Raw genomic sequence first — 13,057 nt, 5'->3', positions numbered from 1 at the left:
AACAAGAACTAGTGGTAGTAGGTGGTGTTTAGCTTTCCACACAAATGAACACACACACGTGCAAGTGGAAACGCTGGACTGCTTTGCAATGTGCTGTTCCCCTCTCTGCATTATATGTTATGATTTTTCACATATCAACCTGCAAATCAATTTTATCCATTTTAAAGGCTGCATAATATTCCACTTTATGTGTTAACTATACTCTGTTTAATAAATCCCTATTGATTTTATTTCTTTCTATCTTTTCACAATTGCTAATAATACTGGGGTAAACATATATAAATTTATATATGTAATAATAATAGTTTATTGTAAATAAACAGAAATTTGTATATGTTTCCATATAATGAAATTATTTCACTGGTTAAATTCATAAAAGTTGGGTATGTATATGTGTGTATCCATTTACATGGAAGTGCAAAGTTAAAAAGTTAAAAACTGGTAAATATTCTGCCTATTTGCCAAAAATCATTTTACATCTTGATTGGCAGTTTGTGAGAATGCTACTTACCTCACCTGCTGTAACTGGTTGTTATATATAGAATTTTTTTTTTTTAAAGATTTTATTTATTTATTTGACAGAGAGAGATCACAAGCAGAGAGGCAGGCAGAGAGAGAGAGAGGGAAGCAGGCTCGCCGCTGAGCAGAGAGCCCGATGCGGGACTCGATCCCAGGACCCTGAGATCATGACCTGAGCCGAAGGCAGCGGCTTAACCCACTGAGCCACCCAGGCGCCCTATATATAGAATTTTTAATCTTTGATAATTCGATCAAATATTGCATTATATTTAATCATATATTTAAATATATATATTAATTATTTAACTATATATTTAAATATATTTAAATTCAAATTATATTTGAATTTCTTTGTTTATGAGAATGATTCAATTGATTTTTTTTTTAAAGATTGAATGTATTTACTTGAGAGAGACAGAGCACAAGCAGGGGGAGCGGCAGGCATAGGGAGAAGCAGGCTTCCCACTAAGCAGGGAGCCCGATGTGGGACTCAATCCCAGGACCCTGGATCATGACCCCAGCCAAAGGCAGACACTTAACCAACTGAGCCACCCAGGTGCCCTCAATTGATTTTTATGTGTTTATTACTTATTTGTATTTATGCTTTCAAAATTACCAGTTCATGTTTTTGCACCTTGGAGATAGTTTATATTAACAATTGGTGGAAACACTTCAGTTTTAGGGTAGTATCTCCTTGCCGTCTATGTTGCAAATACATTCCCAATTTCCCACTTGTCTTCTATGTTGCTTAGGCTTCTCCTACCCAAATGAAGTTTGCCATTTTTATGAAGTTTATCTTCTTCGCTTTGTCATGCTTGGAAAAAAATGACTTTTCTATCTAAATGTTGTATTTGTCAGTGATTTTTTTCTAGTATATTTACATTTATATTTGTCACATATTTAAAATACAAAGAATTTATTTTTGCATATATTCTAACTTTTCCCCCAGCTGATAAAAGTTGCCCCAATCTTATAAAATGTAAGCTTTTTGTACAGTACATATGATACACACACACACACACACACACACACACACACACACACACACACACACACAAAATAGCAGCAAGCGAAATGGCAGAAGAGGAGGTCCCCCACTCACATTCTCCCTACAGTGACAATATTTTGGACAAGAAATGCTGCTGTGGGAGTTTGGGGTTCTAGATAGGAGACTGTGAGACCCTGGTGGAACCCAAGAATGGGGAGGGCTGTTTTGAGAAGGAGGACCTGTCCCCAGGTGGCAGTGTGCCAACAGTAGTCTGGTTACAGACCTAGAAGCAGCTTGGTCCCTGTGTGGACTCAGCTTCAGCCCCATTTGGCCTTGGTCCTGCCAAGAGACCCAGCAGAAGTCATGTCCACTTGTGCCCCCAGTTAATAGTCCTGCCAACATTGACCCTGGCTGTGGATAATGAAGCAGCCCATGACCCAGCGCCAGTCCTGCCCCACCAAGGACAAACACCCCATGCTCATCCATACCTCTCAGGCTTTTGACCTCAGTCCAACTGAAGACACTGAAAAGGCCCATAACTTGGCTCCTGAACCTCGTGGTCATGGACCAGGAATACTCCTGCTTGTTTGGGACCCCACCAGAAGACACATTCTTCTATGCCCCCAGAGGTTGCCCCACTGACCTCCATCCAACTGTAGATTAAAGTGACCCCGTAACTTCGAAGTGATGGGCAGGGAACACTTGTGCCCCCAAGGACCTGGAGGTCCCAAAGGTACACTCCCAAAGGTAGGCCTGCCAACCTATAGATCTTGAAGAAGCCCTATAACCAACATCCAGTTTCAAAGGGACATGTCTCCAGTTTATTAGGACCAGCTCCAGGCATCCTTGCCAGGATGTTAAATCATGAATCATGAAAAGTGCTTCCTTCTCAAGCCTTACATTCCACCCACTCCTTTGGTCCCCATGACCCACTCCCACATTGCTCCTCTATAAACAAGAGGAACTTCCATTTCCTGCCAGGGTAATTTGGCACATGTGTTAGCTTCCTATTGCTGCTGTGACTAACTGCCACACACTTAGTGACTTAAAACAACAGAAATTTATTCTGTCATGGCTCTGGAGGCCAGAGGTCCAAAATGAGCCATACAAGCTAACTTCAAGTGTCAGCAAGGAAAGTTTGTTCCAGAGGTTCCAGGGGAGAATGCTTTCCTTGTCCCCCACCCCCCCCAGCCTCCAGGGACGGCTGGCCTTCCTTGCCGCGTGGTCCCCTCACTCCCTCTCTGCTTCCATCTTCGCATTGCCTTCTCTTCTGTAATCAAATATCCCTCAACTTCTCTCTCGTAAGTATTCTTGGGGTGATGGAGAGGGCCCATTGAGTGATACAGGATCAAGTCCCCAGATGAAGACCTCCAGCAATCACATTTACAAGGTCCTAATTTTTCCATATAAAGTTGATTTCGGGATTAGGATGTGGCTATGAGCGGGGAGAGGGCATTATTCAATCTCTCACAGCCAGGGACGGGATTTTTTTCAGTGAGCAAATTATTTATTTCTCTTGCATCATGGGTGAGATTGCCTTTCTCAGAATATGCTGAGCCCTAATCCCAGTTATTCTGTAGGCACAGAGGAGACATGGGAAATGTTCTTGAAGAAGACAAGAGTCTTCTCGTAAGGCATCTGTTTCCTAGAAGGTCTTTGTGTGGCCACCACACCAAAGGAGGTTGATTTCCACCAGCAAAGAGAAAGGGATGCTTTTGCCAAGTGGCTACAAGACAGACTGGGGTTTCACAATTCTCCTGCTCAACCTCTCAAATATCCCCATCCCAAGACTCAGGTCTCACTCCTTCCATAGCAGGGCCCTGTAAGCTGCATATTCGGCCCCTTTGTAGTTCTGAGACTCTTAAATTAGGTACAAGAGCTGATTTTCAGTGCTGCCTTCCTCGTGGGACATTGTCAGGGAAGTTTTCTGGTTTTGACAATAAATCCTAAATTGATCCTTGCCTGACCTGGGCCTATCATTGTTTCTTCAGGCATCTAGGAAAGTTAACAGAAACTACCCTTAATTCTCTCTTTTTTTTTTTTTTTTTTTTTTTTAGGATTTTAAAATTTATGTGACATAGAGAGATACAGCAAAAGAGGAAACAGAAGCAGGGGGAGTGGGAGAGGGAGAAGCAAGCTCCTGGCTGAGCAGGGAGCCCGATGTGGGCTGGATCCAAGGACCCTGGGATCATGATCGGAGCTGAAGGCAGAGGCTTATTGACTGAGCCAACCAGGTGCCCCTACCCTTAATTCTTAAAACTTCCACAATTCTTATAATTAATTCTATAATATAATTCTTATAATTAATATGCTAATGCAAGCACATGACCCAGGGGTTCACCTTTCACCTGTACCTCATCCCAACATAACACAGCTGAGTCTCAGTGATGAAATTATTTTTTTCACCAACCCCACTTATCCTAAACAGTGGTGAATGGTCCAGTTCCAGAATCCCATCTGGAGGCCATGCTTCCTAGTAGCAGCTGTCTTATTCGGGCTCCCCTGAAAGCAGAGCTTGAGACAAGATGCTTATGTGGCCTAACTGGGAAGTCATTTCAGGGAGCAAGGGTCCCTGGGAGGAAGACTGAGGTTATGAGAAGACAAAGAAGGAAGAAGCGGACATGACTGAGGGGTTCAGCACAAAAGTCTTTGCTATGGACATCCCGCAGAGACTTGACTGAGCATGAGCACATGGAATGCTTCCTGAAATTGTCTGAAGAAGGAGTGTTGGGGTGTTTATTCATTGGCTCCCCTTTCATATCGTCAAGGTGCTCCTTGCACTCTAAGTACACATGCTCACACCTAGTGAGCACCCCACCCCCACCACCATTATTCATGGCATCAGAGGATCCCAAGGAAGAGGCTACCATCTGCCAGCCAGCCACAAGCTGGTCACTGTCTGACCCAACCACAGCTGAAATCAGAAGATAGACTCAGACATCTGAAATGTCTACCACAACATGCTTCCTAGAAGTAAGAGGATTCATAGAGACTCCAGGCTCGTAAAGTGCTTAGCATATTACCACGTACCTAACAAACACCTGTAAATGTTATCAGTGGGTATGGTGACATGTTGCCAAATCTGCACTAGCATTTTAGTGAATCTTACTTTATTTAATCTGAAAAAATGCTCTATGATAGAGGATACACTCATTTCACAGATGAGAAAACTGAGGCTCAAAGGGGTACAGCAGCTTGTCCAAAGTCAACCACTAGTAACAAGAAAACACGTCGGGGTGCCTGGGTGGCTCAGTGGGTTAAAGCCTCTGCCTTCGGCTCAGGTCATGATCCCAGAGTCCTGGGATCGAGCCCCGCATCAGGCTCTCTGCTCTGCAGGGAGCCTGCTTCCTCCTCGCTCTCTGCCTGCCTCTCTGCCTAGTTGTGATTTCTCTCTGTCAAATAAATAAAAAATATTTTTAAAAAAAGTTATTAAAAAAAAAAAGAAAAGAAAACACGTCTGTCTACAGTGCATTTCCTTCTGTAGAAGGGTTGGTTCTCTGGTGAGAGAAGACAGAGCACCCCCTCATGGGAGAAGGGTGTTGAGTAGGTAGTGGTGAGTATAGGCGTCAGAGGAACACAACCCTCAACCTTCCCACATCTTCTGTGTGGCCTTCACCAGGGCTCTCAATCCCTCAGAGCCTGGCCTAGACGTCATATTGGCAGGCAGCTCCACGGGAGTTCTCCTAACTCTTCTACTCCCACATCCAGAGTCATTAACCATAGCCAAGATACAGTCCCAGGGGCTCCCAACTAACAAGGCCATGAGGGAGAAAGCACCACATTCCTGAGGACTCATTAGGAAACTGGGTTTGAAGAAAAGCTTCTCCCTCTGGGGCCTTCTCCTCATCCCCAGGTCCAAGGCAAGTCTGGAAATTAGCTTGTCTCTGTTCAAAGTCTCTGCCTGGGGTTGACATCTGAGAAATGAACTCCTCCCTTAGCAAACCTATATCTAGTCCCACTTACACTAGCCTCCTGGGTGGCTTTGAGGATTTGAACAAGTTCTGTCAACCTCAGTGACACCACCATTTAGTGGAAACTTTATCACCTTCCCTAACTACCTCCTATAAATCTAAGGCTAGAGAGAAAGCCTTTTTTTTTCCCCTTCTTTTTTTTTTTCAGCGTAACAGTATTTATTGTTTTTGCACAACATCCAGTGCTCCATGCAATACGTGCCCTCCCTATTACCCACTACCTGGTTCCCCAACCTCCCACCCCCCGCCCCTTCAAAACCCTCAGGTTCTTTTTCAGAGTCCATAGTCTCTCATGGTTCAACTCCCCTTCCAATTTCCCTTAATTTCCTTCTCCTCTCCATCTCCCAATATCCTCCATGTCATTTGTTATACTCCACAAATAAGTGAAACCATATGATACTTGACTCTCTCTGCTTGACTTATTTCACTCAGCATAATCTCTTCCAGTCCCGTCCATGTTGCTACAAAAGTTGGGTATTCATCCTTTCTGAAGGAGGCATAATACTCCATCATGTATATGTACCACATCTTCCTTATCCATTCATCCGTTGAAGGGCATCTTGGTTCTTTCCACAGTTTGGCAACCGTGGCCATTGCTGTTATAAACATTGGGGTACAGATGGCCCTTCTTTTCACTACATCTGTATCTTTGGGGTAAATACCCAGCAGGGCAATTGCAGGGTCATAGGGAAGCTCTATTCTTAATTTCTTGAGGAATCTCCACACTGTTCTCCAAAGTGGCTGCACCAACTTGCATTCCCACCAACAGTGTAAGAGGGTTCCCCTTTCCCCACATCCTCTCCAACACATGTTGTTTCCTGTCTTGCTAATTTTGGCCATTCTAACTGGTGTAAGGTGGTATCTCAATGTGGTTTTAATTCGAATCTCCCTGACGGCTAGTGATGATGAACATTTTTTCATGTGTCTGATAGCCATTTGTACGTCTTCATTGGAGAAGTGTCTGTTCATGTCTTCTGCCCATTTTTTGATATGATTATCTGTTTTGTGTGTGTTGAGTTTGAGGAGTTCTTTATAGATCCTGGATATCAACCTTTTGTCTGTACTGTCATCCCCTTCTTTTTAAAAGAAATTCTAAATACCAGAAGGTGTAAAGCATGGTTGCTATATTCAGGAAGTGTTGTTTACAAAACAACTTGTCTCTCTCCCCATCTGTCTTCCCCATTCTGGGAGGGATCACACTGTAAAGAAGATAGCCCTACCTTAGAGAGAATGTCAGCTTGTTTCCCTCATTAACTTGCTTTCTGGTAGATAAAGAGGTCTGCATAGCTCCTCATCTTCCTTCCTGAAGAGCCTCACTGGTTTCTATGCCCATGCCCAGGTGAGTATGCTCAGGGGTCCTAACCTGCCCTTACAAAACAGAGGTGGAGCCTCCATTGTTGCCATTAGCTCAAACCTGACTTCTTGTGGTACAACTGAAGCCCCTGGGGAAAGAAAATGTTCTAAGGGAAGATCAGAAGACACAACCCAGGGGCACCTGGGTGGCTCAGTGGGTTAAAGCCTCTGCCTTCGGCTCAGGTCATGATCCCAGGGTCCTGGGATTGAGCCCTCCATCAGGCTCTCTGCTCCGCAGGGAGCCTGCTTCCTCCTCTCTCTCTGCCTGCCTCTCTGTCTAGTTGTGATTTCTCTCGGTCAAATAAATAAAATATTAAAAAAAAAAAAAAAAGACACAACCCAAAGGTCCTGGCTCCTTTTCTTGTGCTTTTGTCCAAGGTCCCATTTCTTGGAAGCCTGTTCTTTCTTACTCCTAGGAGAGAATAGGGAGCGATTCACTGAGTCTTGTTCACTGCCCAGAATCCACTGTATCAGGAAGCCTAGAACCTTCAGTTCAATCCCAGGTCTTGTTGAGCCTTTTCATCATGGGGAACGTGGAGGGATTATTTGGAGTTCCAGGATGGGGAGCTGTAATTGCTCAGTAGAGAGAACCTGGGACTCATAACAAACCTTTGAGAATCATGATGCAGGAAGTCTCCTCATGATGGGCAATGGGGTGACCCTTAGGCACGCTGGATGTCTCTGGACGATCAGAGGTCTTCCAGAATCCCACTGATTTCAAGGAAGTTGCGTCTCTCACCATTTGCAGGTTGGTGGCAGCTGCCCTGTTGCTCTTCTGTCCCTGGCTACCACTTATTTCTCTGTAAGGTATGCCCCTTCTAAGGGCCTTATTCTTTTCCGTGGTTTCCCTGAAAAGAAACATGTTAGTGTGTGTTAAGCTACATTACCTGATTGTCCCATAAAACCAAGGAAAGCAGTAGTCTCTGCAGCACCCTTGCACCCTTCATTTGCCTCTACACACCCCCTCCCATCCCCTGCCAAGTAAATCATGGTAATTTACAAAAGTCTAGCCCGAGTTCCAATTTGTCCAGGAAGTCTTCCGTGACAACTCTAGGTCATGCTGATGCTCTTTTTCTCTGCAATCCTATGAACACTGCAACCATTAGTTTATTTATGTAATAAATATTGAGTACCTACTATGTGCCAAGCATTATGATAAGTATTATTATTTTAAACTGAATGAAACATGTTTTGGGTCCTGTAGGGGAGATTTGCTCAATAGGAAAAGACTTAGCAAGAAGATAAACAGTAATAAGTTACATGAAATAGTGTTTAGTAAGAGCTTCAGAGACAGAGACAGACAGACAAAGATGCTTTTGATACAGGGAACTTTCAGGAAACCAGCTTAAGTCAAGTCCTGAAATACATGGCGGGTGGAGTTGGAAGGAAGCCATTGCAGGTAGAGAAAACAGTATGAGCAAGGAGGCAGAAAATCACAGGGTCACAATCTAATACTTATATTTAAAAAGGCCCAAAAAGGGAAATGGAGAGTAATTAATTGTTATTTAATATAGTATATATAAAGAGAGCGCTATCCACCCATTGATTTGTCCATTTGCAAAGCACTTAACGAATTTCATCGATGATAAGTATGCCTGAGAATGGTCCTCCATCTCACCAGTCATATGGTCCTAGAATTTTAAGGGTATTTTAGAGATCACCGCATCCAAGTTTTCATCCATGTGAGCCCATCAACCTTTCCCTTCTGTTAGAGTCACCAGATTCCAACTGCTTCCAGTGTATTCTCTGCAAGGGAATAACAATACTCTTAGGAAGCTCTAACTCTGCTTAATCCATGGGCCATAAAGAAACACTGATATTTTTTTCATCAGGATCTTATTACAAGATCCTGTAAGACTTGGCTCAGTCTGGCTCTCTATATATGTGCCTGCTTCATTTGAAGATCTCTCCTTAGAGCTATTGGTCAAAACACTATGACTGAGTCAAGGACAAGTGAAACAGTGGTGGCTGTGAAATGCACAAACCCAGCTGCACCCAGCTGCAGCCCACCCACAGGTCATGCTTTCAGTTTTGTTTTCAGAGGCAAGCAACAGATACCATAAAAAGAATAAATAACTTTAGGGGCGCCTGGGTGGCTCAGTCGTTAAGCATCTGCCTTCTGCTCAGGTCATGATCCCAGGGTTCGGGGATTGAGTCCCGCATCGGGCTCCTTGCTCAACAGGAAGCCTTCTCCTCGATCTTCTCCCCCTAATTGTGCACCATCTCTCTTGCTCTCTCTGACAAATAAATAAATAAAATCTTTTTTAAAAAGAATAAATAACTTAAAATTAAAATTAAATTAAATTATTCAAAGTCTAAGTTGGCACCAAGAACATCAGCAATTTATTGACGTAGGGATTTTGAATTTATACTTCAGAGTACGTCCCTCACCTTGGAGAAACGTGCTTGGCTGAACTACCTGGTATCTGCTATCATGGGTCTGAGTCTTGCTATATATTTGTTTGATCTTCAATATCTCTAAAAGCTTTGAAACCTGGATTTTCAAATGTTTTCTGGTTTCTCTGGAAATGTTAATTTTTCTATCTTGAAATCTGCTTATTGTTTGGGTTGATCCCTCAAAGTGAAATGGAGAAATCCATCTTAACCTCATTACATTTAAAGAGGAAGTCTGCTTTTTTTTTTTTTAAGATTTTATTTATTTATTTATTTGATAGAGAGAGACACAGTGAGACAGGGAGCGCAAGCAGGGGGAGTGGGAGAGGAAGAAGCAGGCTCCCCACTGAGCAGGGAGCCTGATGCAGGACTCCGTCCCAGGACCCTGGGATCATGACCTGAGCCGAAAGCAGCCACTTAAGAGGCTGAGCCACCCAGGCGCCCCAGGAAGTCTGCTTTTATCTTAATTCATTTTCCCAAGTATTCTGAGCTTTCTATGTAGGACAGGATGGGAGGGACAAAGTGATCCTCAGCTGAGAGCAGAGTAAAGGTATTGAGGTGAAGGAGAAGGTCAATGAGTAAGATGACCTGGGGAGTGGAAATATTATCCCCTAGACAGCTGAAAACTGGCTCTGAACATAGGTGGGTTAAAACATTTATGTTTTAATAAATAAATACATTGGAATGGACTTATTATCTCCCCTTCTGGGACACTGCCTTACAGAAACTCATGGATCCAGAAGTTGGAGTCACCAGGACGTCTGTTACTGAGTTCTGAGCCTAGTAGAAACAGAACAGCTGCAGTCTATGGTCTTTGTAGTCTTCCTCTTTGCCTACCTGGTCACAGTCGGGGGCAACCTCAGCATCCTGGCTGCCATCTTCATAGAGCCTAAACTCCACACTCCCATGTACTTCTTCCTGGGGAACCTATCAGTGCTGGATGTTGGGTGCATCACCGTCACTGTTCCCTCGATGTTGGCTCGTCTCCTATCCAACAAGCGTACAATTCCCAATGGAGCCTGCCTCACACAGCTTTTCTTCTTTCACCTTCTGGCTGGGATGGACTGCTTTCTGTTGACAGTCATGGCCTATGACCGATTCCTGGCCATCTGTCAGCCCCTTACTTACAGCACCCGAATGAGCCAGACAGTCCAGAGAATATTGGTGGCTGTGTCCTGGGCTTTAGGTTTCACTAATGCATTAAATCACACTATTGCCCTAAATACCCTTAACTTCTGTGGTCCCAATGTGATCAATCACTTCTACTGTGACCTCCCACAGCTCTTCCAGCTCTCCTGCTCCAGCACCCAACTCAACAAGCTGCTGCACTTTGTAGCAGCAGCCTTCATGGCTGTAACCCCCTTGGTCCTCATCACTGTGTCTTATGCACACGTGGCAGCTGCAGTCCTACAAATCCGCTCAGTGGAAGGCAGGAAGAAGGCCTTTTCCACATGTGGCTCCCACCTCACTGTGGTTTGCCTCTTCTATGGTACTGGTATCTTCAACTACATGCGTCTTGGTTCTGAGGAGTCTTCAGACAAGGATAAAGGGGTTGGGGTCTTTAATACGGTTATCAATCCCATACTGAACCCACTTATCTACAGCCTTTGAAATCCTGATGTCCAGGGTGCCCTGTGGCGAGTACTTGTGGGGAGGCAGTCACTGACCTAAAGGTTGATAGCATCCCTTCCTTCTTGCCTTTTCTGGTTTAAGGAAAAATTCTCATGAAGGCAATAACCTGGGAAAAATGGTCCCAAACCATCTCTCTCACTGCCTGAAGATCTGTGTGATGTATTTGTCCAGCAAAGAAGTCCTACATAACTGATTCATACAGCAAATATTTATTAAATTGCTTCTATGATCCAGACACTCTCCTAGGGGACTAGTGAACAAAATAGAAGTCTCTGGACTTATGTAAGTCACATTCTAATTAAGAGAGACAAAATACATAAATAAGCATCATAAGTGGAATATAACATATCAATAAGGGCTATAAAGAAAAACAAAGATAGGAGGATATGAGCAAGTGTCTTGGGTAAGTTGCTGCCTTGTGTATGGCTGTGCTCATTTTCTGGGTAAGGTTGAAGCCTTAGGGGCTGGGTAGCTCTGGACACTAATGTCCTACATGGAAGGGCTATTTGGCTGATATGTAACCCATTAACTTAAGTAACCAGGAATATCATGGTGAAATTTTTTTTTCTGGTGGGGACATAAGATTCCACCTAGATCAGAGTGCAGAAAACCGTTTTAAACCATTGGCCCAGTGCCAAGTTTATTCTATTCTATACTTTACCTTTCACCTCCAAAAAAAATGTGTGATATGTGATAACAGCACCTTTGATGTTATTGTCAGGCTCCCCCCAACCCCGCTTCCTTCCAACTAGGAAAAAAAAATAATGTGTAAGTTTTGCTGAAGGGTATAATAATGAAAAGTGGTCTAGGTGCTCTTTTCCATTTCCTCTGGCTAGAAACCATACCTGGGAGAAGAGAGAGTTAAGCTGATAAGGGAAAAGGAGGGTGGATGTTTGTGCTCAGAGTTCATCCCCCACAACCCCACTGGCCCACTCAAGTTGTCAGCCCCCCTGCCTTTGGGGACAGTGCCTGGCAATACAGTCTAAGGTACAGAAATTATGTGTGTCTTTTTCCTGATATCTTTCAGTCTCCAGACACCTCAGTGTTAAAGAAAATTAGCTTCTCCCAAAGGGCAAAGTTCTTAAGAGTAAAAATCAGGAATGTGGGCTATAACCACTGCTCTGAGACCTTAGAAATTTCCTTTCTGTGACTGGGCTTGTTCCTACCTACACCATAAAGAACTGGGACAAGGTCATCACCACAGCTCTTCACATTAAATGACCCTTTATTACAATAGGCTGGATGAACTTTTTCCATGGGCTGAACCCAGAAAACCTTTTGAGAACATTATCACCGCTATTTCCACAACTCCATCTACCCTATGAGCCTTTGACACTGCCCCAACTAATCTTATCTATTACCCATCAAAGATCCCCAGACCTTGGTGAGACAGAGCAGGGACTGGACTCTGGTCCTCTCAGCCCTAACTGCCAAATCCAGCATTCCTTGATAGCTGAAACTCTATGCCCCTTGAATAGCATATCTTTTTATATATATATTTTATTTATTTGACAGAGAGAAATCACAACCAGGCAGAGAGGCAGGCAGAGAGAGAGGAGGAAGCAGGCTCCCTGCTCTGCAGGGGCTGATGCGGGGCTCGATCCCAGGACCCTGGGATCATGACCTCAGCCGAAGGCAGAGGCTTTAACCCACTGAGCCACCCAAGTGCCCCTTGAATAGCATATCTTGTAGGAATGCAGAAGCAGGATATCTACCAAAGGAAGAACTCAGCAACAAAGACTGGCACGAATGGGACCAAACCAGTCTGTGCCAAGACCAACGCCAGAGCTGACCTTTCCCTAACTTTCTCTCTCATTTGAATACTGAAAATCATGCCCAGGGGTGGATACTTAACATGCTAATTACACATATGAAGCATGACCTTCAAGTGTGTTGGTGCCAATAAATCCCCACCTCTCCATGTTTAAAAGACACCCTTTTCCCTCCCCATAGAAAACATTTCTTCTTCGACTCATGTAATTGCCCCTTCCTTTTCCTCATAAAAAGCCCCTTGGTTTCCTCCTGTAAGCAGGGCACTGCTTGGGTGTCTACCAGACTCCATGCTCTTAGAAGTGCAAGTCTTTGATCCTAAATCAATGCTCATTTGCCTCTCGCTGTGGCTCTTTATTTTCAGATTGACAATCGTTCCTTATAATTTTATGATTTTATGTCTCACATTGAGTGGAAAAGATTTTTTCCA

The 13,057-nt window shown here is 43.8% G+C and overlaps 1 protein-coding gene across 1 annotated transcript; it reads left to right on the top strand.

The window, feature by feature from the left end:
• The first annotated feature begins 7,506 nt into the window (after positions 1-7,506).
• On the top strand, positions 7,507-10,836 carry LOC123930031 (olfactory receptor 3A2-like). The gene is made up of 2 exons (XM_045986246.1): positions 7,507-7,579; positions 10,010-10,836. Exons 1-2 carry the CDS (start codon positions 7,507-7,509, stop codon positions 10,834-10,836), a joined length of 900 nt encoding a protein of 299 aa, XP_045842202.1.
• The last annotated feature ends 2,221 nt before the right edge of the window (positions 10,837-13,057 follow it).

This window comes from Meles meles, chromosome 18, assembly GCF_922984935.1.
Source record: "Meles meles chromosome 18, mMelMel3.1 paternal haplotype, whole genome shotgun sequence".
NCBI lineage: Eukaryota > Metazoa > Chordata > Mammalia > Carnivora > Mustelidae > Meles > Meles meles.
This window is presented reverse-complemented; position numbering and strand designations above follow the sequence as displayed.

Excerpts from the sequence above, each read along its gene's own strand:
- LOC123930031 (XM_045986246.1), top strand. The coding sequence starts at position 7,507 with ATGTCTCTGGACGATCAGAGGTCTTCCAGAATCCCACTGATTTCAAGG. Across the intron at positions 7,580-10,009 it reads GCGTCTCTCACCATTTGCAG|TAGAAACAGAACAGCTGCAG; the intron begins GTTGGTGGCAGC and ends TTCTGAGCCTAG.